This window comes from Condylura cristata, unplaced genomic scaffold (genome assembly GCF_000260355.1).
Source record: "Condylura cristata isolate star-nosed mole 26May11 unplaced genomic scaffold, ConCri1.0 scaffold00033, whole genome shotgun sequence".
Taxonomy (NCBI): Eukaryota; Metazoa; Chordata; class Mammalia; order Eulipotyphla; family Talpidae; genus Condylura; species Condylura cristata.
Window position 1 is genome coordinate 6670227 of NW_004567134.1, and position 14541 is coordinate 6684767.

General features: G+C 48.7%; 1 protein-coding gene across 1 annotated transcript in view; it reads left to right on the forward strand.

The window, feature by feature from the left end:
- The first annotated feature begins 14287 nt into the window (after window positions 1-14287).
- Window positions 14288-14541, forward strand: part of PP2D1 (protein phosphatase 2C-like domain containing 1) — a 41190-nt gene continuing 40936 nt past the window's right edge. The window contains exon 1 of the mRNA XM_004692182.2: window positions 14288-14466. Within this exon, the coding sequence (XP_004692239.1) occupies window positions 14288-14466 (179 nt within the window). The remainder of the gene's footprint in view (window positions 14467-14541) is intronic.

Below are 14541 nucleotides of genomic sequence, written 5' to 3' on the forward strand. Positions count from 1 at the left end.
AAAAAAAAAAAAAAAAAAAGGCAAAAGAAGTTAGTGGCTCCCTAGCCACAACTCCATTGTGAACTTATCTCAGTGAAAGATAGCAAATGAGATGAATAATTGAGTCATTAAGTAGGCTGCCCTGTTTTTAAAATTAGTGAAGAGTCTGAAGCAAGTAAAACTTGCTAATAATAAAGCCTCGTTGTTACAGGGCGGGAGGAAGACTTGGGCTCCATCTAACAGTGTTGCTGGTGTCCTGTTTGACAGCCTCACTCAACAACACCTTAATTTGCTGACATCCAACTTTCTGCTGTGTTTGCAAATGCAGTCTAGCATCAACAGAACAGGAGGTGGATTTCTGTACAGTGACTCTAGTCAGCTCCTCCCCTTAACAGCAGTGTAAAATGTCCACTACAGCCTTGAAGAAGAGAGAGGAAGAAACCCATGCTGGGAAATGAGAAGCAGGACTGAGCGAGGGGGGTGGGGAGAGTGGGTGCATTTTCAGCTGTCATGTGGAGGACTACCTGAATTATCCTCTTGACTGTGTGCATGTATTACTTTGGGGGGAAATGTGTTTTGTTTTGTTTTGTTTTTTAAGACTTATTTATGCGTATAGAACTGGGGTACAGGTCAGAGGTGCAGGGGGTGAAAGGATTCACCAGAGCCAGAGTGAGGAGCAGAAGAGGCAGATCTACTGAAACACTGCTGTGGGAAGCAGCGGGTGGGTCGGGAGAGGTCCGCCGCGCCATGTGGGTCACCTCCCTCGCCGGGGATCAAACTAGTGCTGCAGTAGCTTCATATTGCTGCGCTTTAACCTGTTGTGCTACCAGGAAAGACCTGGGGGGGAGTCTTTTTAATCCCATTCAACAACACACCTGGAGTCCACCCTGGGCTGCTGTGACCCCAGTGAGTTCTCTCTTTGGAAGTGAACTGCTGTGCAGGAAGTCTGAGTAGAATCTGGTAATGAGATACTCGGAGCTCTCTTTAAAATGTGGATTCAGCTCCAGTAGGTCTTGGGTAGGGCCTGAGATTCTGCATATCTAGAAAATTGCCAGGTGAGGAATAACAAAGATTCAAAGAGAAAAGGTGGGTCTGATGGGTGGTCAGTGGCCCCATTCTGCCCCGGATAACTGGAGCTTTCCAGATGGCTTAAATTTAAATGGCCAAGTAAACTTTTCTGGGACATAAACCTTTTTCTTTCTCTACATTTGATAATCCTTTTTATTCCCCAATTTTAAGGCCACCAGACATCACAAAGCTAGGTCTTGACACTGGACTTTTTAAAATCTGGGGACTTTGGCACAAATGAAAACAAGAAAAGTGGGAGTAGAAGAGTCTTCTCTCGTGGGGTCAGATGTTCCTGGAGTAGTGAGTAAACAGAGATGGAAAGGTAGAGAGAGTAAGCGGTGAGGTAATTCTGTAGCAGTAGCATCTCTGAAGACCTTAATAAGGATGTCATTTACTTGAAAAGCCACAAGGGACAACAAAAGCAAATACTGAAGAAAGTGGTGGAGGACACAGGACAATGGAAACAGTGCCTTGAGGAAATGACCCAAGGGCAAAAGAAGCTCAATGCGGAACACCCTATTCAGATGCTTCTCTTTCAGCCTCTCCCAATTTGCATCAAAGCCACCAGCATGTCCCACCCTAAATGAAGTCCTTTAGTCAGCCCTGAGCTCAATAAAGAGCCACCCTCTGTGTGCTTAACAATCAGGCCTGGCTGAATCAAAAGCCCAGCACTCAGGTGTTATCTCAAAAGGTGCTAGAACTGCTCCAGTGACCACAAAAGGCCTAAGACAGAGCCCTGCCCCTCCCCAGCTCTGTATCACCTCTCTAGGTGACGAGGAACACAGGAACCAAGAAACTGTCAGCCAGAACCCTACCGGATTCTGAGAACCGAGTCCATGACAACTACCGGAATCCTTCAAACACACCCTTTCGAAGCGGGCGGTTCAGCCTCACCACAGTGGAAAGTTTTGTGAAACTGGCCGGCATTAAGGGAGCCCAGAAACCAGCTGACAGGCAGAATTTTTCACTCGTCAGCCTGTTGTTTTGGCATTAAGTCAATCGGGATGAGCAAAATAAACAGCACTGGTATGTGCTTCCCTGGACAGCTCACCTTCTCGTGGTGTTATTATCTGAGCCGGTGACTCGCAAGTCCAAAAAACCAGCTCAACCTGCACATCAGAGCCTCCGGTCCACATTCCCAACTGCCTGCCTGTGGCGTCTCTGCCCAGTAAGTTTTACATCAAGGTCTGCCTTCCTCACCAGACACCCACCCCCACCCCCACCACTTCAACTAGCTGGTCACCTCATTGGTATGAATTCTCCTTCTCCCAGATCCTAAGGCTCAATGTACCTGCATCCAATGCCCTCTGCCAGGGCCATCTGATTCTTCGTTCAAAATCTCACTGATTATTATACCCTCTCCATTCTCACTGCCAGGGCTCAAGTCAGGCCTTCGCCATCAGTTTCAAGAGACAGCTTCTTCCCACACCATCGCCCAAGCCCTCCACCTCACACCAACTGGCTGCCTCTTTCTGCCTTAAAAGCCATTTAGTAGCATCGAGCCTTTTCTGTCGGATACTTTCCAATTTTAGCCCATCTCATCTTGTTTTCCCCTCCCAACAACTCCAGGACTACAAGCTCAGGGAAGGGGTGTGGCTGGCCTGAGTTCACCCAGGGGCAAAGGAGAAGGAGCCAAGACCAGAAGCCCAGACTCCCGCTGGCCTCTAAAACGTGTGTGTCTCCTCCTCCTTAAAGTGCAAAGGCTCACTATTTTCAAGTGGATTCAGCATGAAATTCTTCCACCTGAAATTCAAGCCTTCCTATCAACTTTATTCTTCCTTACTTACCCAGTGGATTTTTACCAGCACGTTAACACGGCCGGTCTCTTTACTAAGTTCAAGAAATATTTTTTAGCGCTCCTTTTAACTCTAATAGGAGCTATCATTTACTGAGCATTTAGGATGTTCCCAATAAGATACCAAACTGCTTTATGGATTATCTCAGTTCATCACCTTGACAACTAAGAGAAACACCAGATATAGCACATCCAAAAAAGAAGTCTCCCCCAAACCTGTTTCTCTCAAGAACCCACCATGGAAAATGCAACTGTCATCCTTCCACATGCTCAGGTCAACATCTAGACTTTAGGCTCACTGGTGTCATTGTTCACACACCACCATGCCCAAGGCCAGTCGAGTCTGACTGTCTTGTGGCTCCTAACACAGTCCTAACACTTGTCACCACTCCACTGCCTCCACCCGGGGCCACACAGGCCCCCACTTACACCTGGACTGCACTGACTTTCACTGGTCTTCTTTTTCCCTTTTTTCTTGTACATTTTGCTTTCTTCTTCTCAGAGCAGCCAGGACTGCTTTAAATTCGAGTCTTATTCAAATCCACTAGAAACAACGTAGATGTCCATCAGCAGGGGATGGATGAATGAACTGAGGTCAGCCACAAAGCCAGCCACTACTGAGCAATAAACTCCTGCCGATCTCAGGTGTCCGCTCTGAGTCCGGCATCAGTAGGGTGATCTCCTGAGAGCGGGGGCACCAGGAGGGGTGAACTGGCCCAGGCTGGAAAAATAAACTCCTGGTCAAGGCACCTAGTGGATGATCCCAACCATGCTGAGCTGAGTGAAGGAGGAGGTGTGCTGTGACTTATGACATTCCAGACATCAAAATTAACAAATGGTGGCACAGATTAGATCCATGGTTGCTGGCAGGGAGTGGGGTGTAGGGGGGATATGAATGGCAAGAAGCAGGTGGGAACTTTATGGGGCAATGAAGATGTTCTGTGTCTAGACAGGCCTTTATAGAAGGTGATCGGATCATTGTGCTGACTGAAAATGAACCGGGGCAAGCTGGGCTCCCTCTGCCTCTTCCACCTCACCTGCTACACCCCCTGCCCACCCATCTCACCCCAGGGGTCACCTGGCTGCCCCTGAACAAGCTAAGCTGCTCTGGCCCCAGCCTTTGCACTCCCCACCCCAGCGCCCTCTCCACACCCCACACAGCTGAATTCCTGTTACCATCTGGTCTCGGATCATGCCCACTCTGCAGAGACCTTTCTGGACCCACCGCTAAAGGAAACCCTCAGGCTCTCATTTGCTTCTGTTTTCATTCTCTGTGTGGCTCTTTCCACTTTCTATTATTTTCTTGTTTACTGTCTGCTCCTGCTACCAGAAAGCTGCTTCGCAAGAGTAAGGACCCATCTGTCACTACCTCCCCAAGCATCTGAACCGCGCCTAGCACATTAAAGCACAATCTGTTGAATGAATAGAAGTGGAAAAAGTTGACAACAACACTATCTCCACTTTGGGTTATGAAGCCGAGGTCTGTGAAGGGAAGCAGTCTCCTGAGCTCACAAAGCAAGGAAGCACCGGTCTCACACCTGCTGCCCTCAGGTTGCTGCTCTGCTCTGCTCTGCTCCATCCCCTCCACAGGGCTGGGTCTCTCTCCACTGTGGCCACCTGCCCCAGCCCATGATGGCTTCTCTGGGCACTGACTTCATGCTCGACTATTCACTTCAATGCCTCTTCCTCTGTCAGGGTTGCCACTCACTGCACCCCTAGGGCAGGGCTGGACACAGACACTTAACCAATACTGGTGGACCTGTTTGTGGAGGTGGGTGTTCCTGTGGGGGTGCGGCGAGTCAGACAGGCCTGTGGGTATGCACAAATCCGGGGTTCCATGACTCACGGTACTGCAAAGTGTGCCGACCGTGGCTTCCCTGGCACGCTGCCATCAGTGCAACACCAGCTTGTTAGAGCTGATGCAAATGAGAAGTGCAGCCACCGTCAGTCACTATGATATGTATGATATGACTCAGGTCTGGCCCGACCTCTGGAATCTCTTGCATACCACAAGAGCCCAGTTAGGGCTGCACAGGCCAAGAGCCCCGACAAAGGGGAGCTGACTAGGATGGCCTGGAATTAAAGCAAGCACCCCCACACGCCTGGCCCTGAGGTCACCGTGAGATTATGCAAAGCTTTTTCCTAGGATCAGAGGGTACAGCATCCCGAATGGATCATTAGACACATTATTAGCACTTTTTAAAAAAATAAATGCATTCGTTTCATGATTTAAAAACAACTCCTGTGTCAGAGCCTCTGGATCCAAACCAAATCAATGGCTACTGCAGCCTTTAGTTTAGAGCAGGCAGCAAAACAATAAAACATATGAACAATTATTAGAAAACATGCCTTTCTAGGCAGTGGATATATTTTTTCTGGTTGACTAGTGTAATACAGACTTTGAGACGACACAGGAGGGCCTTTCCTCACTTCATAGGTTTTAATTTGCTGACCTTAAAATACTCACAAAGCCCTTTCGAAATTTAATTCCCATTTGTTGAAGAGGAAACAGTGGTCAGAGAAGTTCCCATTGTTCATTTCAAAGAATGAAAAAGCGGGTGTGCCTTTTCCTTGCTGTTCTGCAGAGGCCACGGACACCCTGCGCATCATGGGGTCTGCTGTGAGCTCACAGGAGCCTCACGGGGCCACAGCCAGGAGATGCTGAGTCAGTTCCAGCCCCAGCTCAGGGCTGCTCCGTGCTGCCCACACCACCTGGACGCTCCTGAACCACCTTGAGCCCCCATTTCCTCACAGATCCATGATTTCCTTTCCTCCAGTCTCACCATGTGTGAAGTTCACAGTATGAAATTACTCATTTCTTCAACAAGTACATACGGAGTACCTGCCACGGGCAACGCATGGGCCGTGGACTGGCAGACGGAATGAACCAAAGTCCCTGCTTCATGGAGTTTCAGTTGGCATAAAGGACACGGACAAGAAGCTACTAGAAGATATTTATGATCTCCAGTACTGGTGAGTGAAGAAAAACAAGGTGAGATTAGAGCGGATGGGGGTGCTACTGTTTTAGGGGAGGGGGGTGGTCAGAAAGGCTTCTCTGAGTAGTTTGCTTTGAGAACAGATCACAACAAAAGGCCCATCAGTTCCTTGAGGAAAACAGTATGTGATGCAGGGGGTAACCACACACGCAATTAGATGCCAGAGATGAAAGCCATCAACATTCAAAAGCATTCAATTATATTGCAATTATAACTAAGTGATGAATTTTCATAGAAGATTAGACAGGAGCAATGTGGGCACAAGTCTTGTAAAGCAGCCCAAGGAAATAAATGTGAAATAAACACATAAGTGGCAATAGAGTTGACACGCCTGTGTATATGGGGACACACACTTTCTTAAGTAAAACAGATGAAAATCCTGTTGTGTTTAACCACTGATTAGAGAAAAAAGATATTTGTAAAAGGGTGGTCAGCGTAACGGGTTCACGCCAACACTACCAGGCTGGCCAGAGCCGCTTCGGCACGATTTCAATCCCTACCAGGGAGGTGACCCACAGGGCGCAGCAGACCTCTCCTGACCCACCCCTGTACTCAGCAGTGTACTTCAGGCTATCTGCCTGTTCTGCTCCCCACTCTCTCTGGTGAACCCTCTCACCCCCACATCTCTGGCCTGTATCCCAGTTCTTATATGCATAAATAAGTCTTTAAAAATTTAATTAAAAAAAGAAAGTGGAATCCTATTATGCTGCTGGTGGATGTGTAAATTTGTATGGCCATTATGGAAATTACTAGATTTATCCTAAAAAACTAAAAATGTAAATTCTGTATGACCCAACAACCCCACACTGGGCATCTAGCCAAAGAACATGAAACAATCAACAATGAAAGTTATATGCTCTCCACCATCTACGTCAGCACTCATGACAACAGCTCAGCCAGGGAAGCAGTCCTAACTGCCCATTCAGATGGCTGGGTCAAGAAGATGTGGCCTCTTAACACAATGAAGTACTATCCAGTCATAAAAGAAGATTAATTGTGGCCATTTACAGCAAAATGGAGGGAGTTCAGGAGAACTATGTGTAGTAAAGCAAATCAGAAAGACAAAGACAAATACTGAACATTCACATATAAGACCAACGGACAAAATGAAACACTTAACAAAAACTAGCAGACATTAATAACTACCAGGAGGGCTCTAAGGTCAAGAGCAAGGAGAGAGGGACAAAGGGTAAGAGGATATAAAGGATGGTGGTGGGGGTCACTGCAAATAAAAATGTATCTTTCCAAACTGCCATTTTTGGCAGCATGGGTGGGTGCAGCTCACATTAAGTGACAGCAGTGAGTCCAGAGAGTTCACACTGTAGGATTCCATTTACGATAAATTTAAAAGAGGCAAAGTAATCTCTGGTAATAAAAGTTAGAGTAAGGGTTATCAGCAAAGGGGGTAGGCACGGGAGCCCCTGAGTGCTGGAAATGCCAGATAGCTTTATCTGGGTAGCAGTTGCACACTGTGTAAAAATTCTTCCAGCTAGATCCTTTGTCTATAAAGTGTACATGAAGCACTTCACTGTCTGTATAGTAAAATTAAGCATTCTATCAGAACATGCCTGTTTGTATGCCAAAGAAGAATGAAACATTTCCACAAAGTGATTTTGCTGTGTGTTACGAGTCCCACTGCTTGCCGTGCGGGAAGTCTGCCTCGGACTTGTTTCATGACTTCTAACTATCCAGGACAGTCAAGCCCGCACCTCTGGCACCAGAGAAGGGCTCTCTTTCATCTTCCTTTAACAGGGAATTCTACTGGATCAGCATGGTGACCTTTCCTGTCAGCTTTAAACAATACAATTGTCTGCTGGGCCAGAAATAAAGAACACTTACTTTGTTTGCTTTATGGCCCGCACATTTTCAATAACTAAAAAGCCTCTGAACAGACTCTCAACAGGAGTATGTTAAACATGAAGTGAGAGCAGCAGAATGCCTGGAACAAGTGAAATCCTCTCAAACCCTTTGGAACACTGGCGTTCCCTCCTCCCCATGAGGAAGTTCTAGAAGAGGAGGCATATGGTGCCCTGGAAGGAGCCGCTCTATAGGTCAGCTCTACCCGGAGCCACCACGGCAGCCTGAGGAAGCTGCTCAACCTCCCTGGGTCTCAGTATCCTGCTAGCAGAATTTCCTTCCTTTTACCACAGGTAAATGAATTAAATGAATTAAACACAAGCTGCTGATGCTAATGGACAGGTTTGGTTGGTTGTTTTGTTTGTTGTTGTTGTTTTTTTTTAATAAAATAGACCTAAGAAAGGACCTTCCACTCAGCTAAATTTGTAATCTTCAGGGTATGTCTATAGGTGGTTCCTTGGTTCGCACTTCACCAAGGAGGAAAAGGGAAAACTCAAGGTATTTTAAGAGGTTGCCCAAGGGCATCTGGTCCTGAGAAGTGTAAAACAGGACCCAGGTTTTCTCCTGTCAGCAGGTACATTACTGGGGTGCCCACTATCAGCCACAGGCACCCGGTATTTGAATCAGATCAGGAGGAGGGAAACTGTGCCTAAAGAGCTACCTTGCTCTCCCCAGAGAATGAACTCAAGCAGAAGCCACTGAGTCTTGCCAATCCACAATTTTTTCTTTTTTGGAATGCTCAAGACCCAACAGAAGGTCTTTTTCAAAAAAAAAAAAAATTATTTATGCATACAGAACTGGGGTATAGGCCAGAGGTGCAGGGGTGGGGCGGGGCATGGGGCTGAGAGGATTCACCAGAGACAGAGCAGGGAGCAGAACAGGCAGATCGACGAAGTACACTGCTGAGGGGAGCAGCGGGCGGGCCAGGAGAGGTCTACCACCCCCCTGGCCTGGGATCTGTGACAGTTCCATAGTGCTGTGCTTTAACCCCGCATGCCACAGGGAGGGCCACGTAGTCCTGGCATTGCACTGAGTATCCAGATCTTTCATCTGAAAAGCAGATGTTCTATTGTCCCAGGTCCCTAGCATGAAACACTGTAGTTCCCCCTCACCACTTCCCAAGAAGCGTCAGACCCTGTGGATTTACCTGCAAGCCAGAAGAAAGCCAACCAGTGCAAGCAGGTAACCTGGTTTCAATCCACTGAGTGGCTCAAAACAATACACAAAACCACCAGCACTGCATCACAAACTGCTACTTAGCACGCGCTTCTTAAAACAAAACTGTCCTCAGCAGATTTGTTCTGTTTTGCCCTATAAACTTCTTACCCGGTTACGTAAAACTGCAAATTGTATTCTGAAGGCTTTAAAGGCCTTGAATTTCTCATCTTCCCTCAAAGTTTACAAGGAGCAGATTAGGTCTGGCCATCTTTCTCTAGGCGCTGTGTCACATGTCTGCCCAGTGAAACATCTGCCTGTGCACGCTGGGCTCCTTGATCCCACATTTTAGAGAAGTCACCACATGTGGCATAACTGTGTCCTGCAGACTTATGTAGCTCAGGGCTGACTTTAAAAAAATTTTCTTTTTATCTGCCACACTTCCCTGGGTCACAGTCTGCTGTCACAAGACTGCTTATCTGACGTCTCCAAGTAGATAATTTCATTTAACTTGGTTTCCTTTTCCAAACCAACAATCACTGGATACAAAAATCTCCTCTTAAAAAAGTGCCCACAGCAGGAAGAAATGTTGAGGGTGGGAGACAAGGGTTATAAAACTGGACTGTGGGGCCTCCCTGATGGTGCGAGGGGTTTAAAGCGCAGCACTATGAAACTGTCCACAGCCACTTGGCCAGGGAGGTGACCACAGGGAGCAGGAGGCCTCTCCTGTCTCAGCGCTGCTCCCCTCAGCAGTGTACTTTATCGAGCCTCCTGTTATGCTCCCCACTCTGTCTCTGGTAAATCCTCATCCCCCCAACACCTCTGGCCTGTACCCCAGTTCTTATATGCACAAATATTTTTTAAAACAATACAACCGGACTGTGGTGATGGACACACAATTTACACATTCACTCAAAAGTATCGCCTGAACACACGCACTTGCAGTTGGTGAGTTTTACGACCTATTAATTATACCACAATAAAGCTGTTGAAAAATATGCTCATGATTCACAAAGTGAGCTTTTTCAGACTTCCAGCGTTATTCAGATGAAGTCTAAAAGCGCTCCTTTCTCCCATACTGCAACTGGATTTCACATTGTGAAGGGCGCGATTCTCCTCTAAAAAGGAGGATTTCTCAACTTGGGCACCGTGCTCATTTGGGGCCAGATTATTCTTTGTTGTTCGGGGTTGTCCTGTGCGTGGTGGGATGTTTAGCAACATCCCTGGCCTCTGCTCACTCCTTGGCAGCAGCTTTCGCTCCCCCCAATTACCCAGAGCAAAATGTCTCCAGACTTTGCCAAATATCCCCTGGGGACAAAAGAGCTGGGTGAGAGCCACTGCTCTGAAGGCTGACAGTTGAAAAAGAAATTTGCTCTCTGGAGGAGTGACTGACAAATACAGACAAAGGCATTCCCGGACTCTCCCCGACCACAAGGCTTGTTCCAGAGCCCCATTCACAGCCCCTTCTCTCAGGGGCGCCGCTGCTGCTGCTGCTGCCGCTGCTGCTGCTGCTGCTGCTGCTCCCGCTTTCTGGCCCCGCCCTCAGTGTCACTTCCAAATTATAAACCTTTTTTTCCGAAATGAGAACTAATTTAGTAGGTCTTCATTTGGAATTTAGGCATCTATTTGCGTCTAGGTAATTCTCTAAGTATGGCACTCAGCCCAGATGTAAAGAAAATTGTTCTCCCTAAATGCTTGCTGTCCAACGACCAGCCAGGCGTAAAGCCAGCACTAACCAGAACCTTTAGGTTTGGGGGGGGGGGGCCTTGGTCTTTTAACTTCAAGGCTGGAGCTATGGGCACCATCTTAAAGATGCAGCAATCAAGGCTCAGGGGAAAACTAGGTGACCTGTGTCCAAGGTCACACCAGGGCAGAGCTGGCATTAGAGACTCTTTAAGCCCTGTGTTCTTTCATGTTAATAGTTAATAGTGTCCCCTACTCTGAGCTGCCGTGAGGACTCAGCTGGGCCAGGCGCCCTGGGGATGGCTCCAACATACTGGTCCACTTTAAATCCTCCCAGTTATGCTGTTAAGGTGTGGTGGGGAGGGGGTGGGGTATTAGCCTGTTTTATAGCCGAGGAAATGGAGAGGAGGTGAAGTCCTTGTCCAAGGTCACACAGCAGGACATCCTGAAATTTGGACTCAGGTCAGTCTGAGCCCGAAAGCACATGAGCTTAGTTACTACACCTCCGGCCTCCCTCACATGTACATGACCTATTTCTTTAGGCGTGGTTGGCCTGAGGTTTTAAATAAGCAGATGACTTACACTCTAAGAAGATGTAGATTTGGTCTACTTCAGGATTTCTTTTTTCTTGTAATATTAAAAACCCAATCACATAGATGTCTATGAGGTACCTAGAAAGGCCCTACGTGGAAAATCCCCTCTACTCAATGTCAAGAAGTGATCAGGATAAAATTTCAGTGTTGCTATCCTAAGTTAATTATTTTCTCTTCTGTAGCTTCACTTAGATCTATTCAGAGGGACGTCAGAAAATCACACAACTAAAAATCATGATAAAAGTACCGCAAAAAGGAAAGTAAGAGAGTCCAGTAATTAGAGCCTCCCTAGTGGCTCAAGGGGTTAAGTCTCAGCACCATGAAACTCTAAGCAGCCACTGCAGCAAGAGTTCGATCCCCGTCAGGGAGGTGACCCACATGGCATGGCAGACCCCCTCCTGTCTCAAGTGATGCTTCCCTCAACAGTGTATTTCACTGGACCTGCCTGTTCTGCTCCCCACTCTGTCTCTGGTGAATTCTCACCCCCCCCCTCACCCCCCATGCCTCTGGTCTATACCCCAGCACTTGTATGCATAAATAAGAAAAATATATATCTATTAAGAAAAGATTCCAATAAATTTATATTGCAATGACTGGCTGGATGTTAAACGAAATGAAAGGAATTTGAAATGTACAGGGAAAGCTGGGCGTTAATGTTAAAGTAAAAAAAAAAAGTTTTCTGGTGGGAAGAGAGAATATGTGCAAAGGCCTTGGGGTAGAAGGAAAGTAAGGATCCCGATCGGGCAGGGCCCTGTGGGTCCCAGTAAAGAGAAGTCGAGAGCAGAGCATGATCAGGTCCACATGTTTCGTAATTACTCCAGCTGTGTCACATACCAGCAAAGGAACTCTCTGGGGCAACCTCTGCCAGAATACAGTTCAAAGAACACCACTCTAGATCCTGCAAAACAAGTTTGTTTCTCTCTCTCTTTTTTCTTCTCTGGGGTGTGGCACAGCACCTTGGCTGTGAACTAGCTCTAAACTTTTCAGTTTGTGTTATTTATGAAGTTTAAAAACCAGCTCTTTCATCAGGTCCAGTACTTGTTTTGCTTTCAATAGCCCCTAGACCTCTTCACACCCAATCAGAAACTGTTAAAAAGTAAAAAAGCAAATAGGAGAATGTCCCTGCCCAGGTTAGGACTCCTGGATACCCCTGACCACACCCCTCTCCAACCTGGATGCTCTAGCCAATGAAGTTCAAGCTCCCACTGGCCTAGCTCCAAGCTTTCATAACTGCTTTCGGTTTCTCCACTTCAAGAAGCGTCACCTCGCCCCACCCTGTGCTGCCAAGAGTCCTTGGCACCCATGACACTTCCTCCAGGAAGCCATTGGTAGCCCCATCGACCCAGGCCCCTGTCCAGGACCTGTCCTGCTCTAAATCCCAACACTGCTCCACAAATGCAGTTTGTTGAACTTGATGGTGACGGATTTACTGCCCACCTTCCAAGACCCCCAACACCGCCTGTACTGGGCATGCACACACCGTGCATGGTCAGCGGCTCCAAGAGAACAGATTCCTGGTGCCACGGTCCCAGATCCCAACGCCATGCTGGATACCCAGTTGGACCCTGGAAACAGTTACTGGATGAGTGGGCAAATAAAAATCACCCCTTTCAGAGTCTGTCAGGAGCAGAAATCCATCAGACTGCTCCTGAATGTGCACTTCACTCACTAAGTCTGAGACCATCAACACCAGGCACGTTTGCTCACCCTTTTAGCGGCCCTAAACTTCAGGAACATCTTCAGGTAGTAAGTAGTAGCAGGCAGCCGGGAGACGGGGGGTTCGTGATGGGAACCCAAAAAGCCCAGGACAGAAACACCGAGTTGACAAAGTTCCTCCGTGAGCTCAGCCTGGCCACAAAAGGCCGGAGACCGAGTAACTTAACTGACCTTGTTCTTGTTCTTGCTCTGTGCTCTCTCCCCTCCGCCTGCTACGCTCAAACTCTCGTTCTTTTTAACCTAAAGTCCCTCATTCCCACCCCCTGGCCCTTCAGCTTTCTCCCAAGCATATTTCCCTCATCATCTTCGCATTCCCTTTTCAGAAATACCACCCATGTGCTATTATTGTTTCACAATTTCGAATTCAAAGGGGATGAATATATTATTCAGAGCAGCACAAGGGACTTGCTAGGTCGAGTGTGGTCATCGGAGGAGCGTCATATCATCTGAGAATTAGAAATGTACAATCTCAGCCCACCCCAGATCTGCTGACTCAGAATCAGCGTTTTAATGAGCTCCCCAGGTCATTCCGATGCACGATGCATGCGCGTTAAAGTTTAAGCAGCACGGGGCAAGATCCCACATTCATTCTCCAAACATCTGTGGAACGGTAGGCTTCACAGTAGGCGGCGACAACATACATAAGCATGTGAATGGTGTGGGAAAAGGGCAAGCACAGACATTCCATTGCGGTTGAGAAACTCCTGCAAATTCTAAAAACTGCATACCAGGGGGAAAGGTTCTAACTGGACAGATCCTCTGTGCACCAAAATTCAGAAGTGTCCCCTGCAGCTCGGTTGTGAGAATCTGGAATCTGGGAACTTGACCCTGTTTGCAGCAGACGGGAGGAATACGCGGGAGGTGTGAGTGTGAGTGAGTGTGTGTGTGTGTCTGTGTGTGTTCCCTGCCTCAGCCACAGGCCGCAGGAGCTGACAAGGCCAAGTCCCCGCCCCCCTCAGCTGTCACCCTGTCAAAACAAAGCCGCTGCTGACAGCGCAGGGCTAGCAGCCCGCGGCCTCAGGCAAACCTCCCACCCCGCAAGCCGGGCGCCCACATCTGGATCTGCAGCGGAGGGGCCACGAGGTGCCAAGAGCCGGGATGGAGAGGGGTTGGGGGGGGGGTGCGGCAAGAAGCGCGTGCCCTCAAACTGAGCAGCAGCGCCCGCTGCGCCGGGCTGTGCCCTTGCCAAACGCTGTTTACACCCCGAGCAGCTGGGACAGCGTTTTAACCAAACAAGTAATAATACAATAATGACCGGGCTGCTCACCGCGCGCGCCTCCGCCCCCAGTAGAAGGCGCGGGGAGCTCCAGCCGAGGGGCTGCCGCGGCGCCCACTTTCCCACTCGGCTCGTTCATCCCCTTCCACCTCCCCAAGCGCCGGGAGTGCGAGCGCCCCTTCCACCCTCACTCTCGCACCCAGCTCCTCCCGGGGGGGCGGGGGGGGACATGGGGAGAGGGGCGGCCAAGACAGGGCGCTCGGCTTCCCCACCGAGGTTTCGCTGGCTCCGGGCGCTCGCCCCACCTCGAGCACCGCTCCACGCCGGGAAGCGAGCAGGCGAGCTCCTACAGAGCAGCAAAGCCCCAGGGCAGCGCCCGAGCGCCGACGCCGCGACAACTCCACGGGGGTGGGAAAGGGCGCGGAAGGGAAGCGGGAGCCGCAGGTTCCCCGACTCCCCAGCCGCAGGACAGGTCCGGGGAGC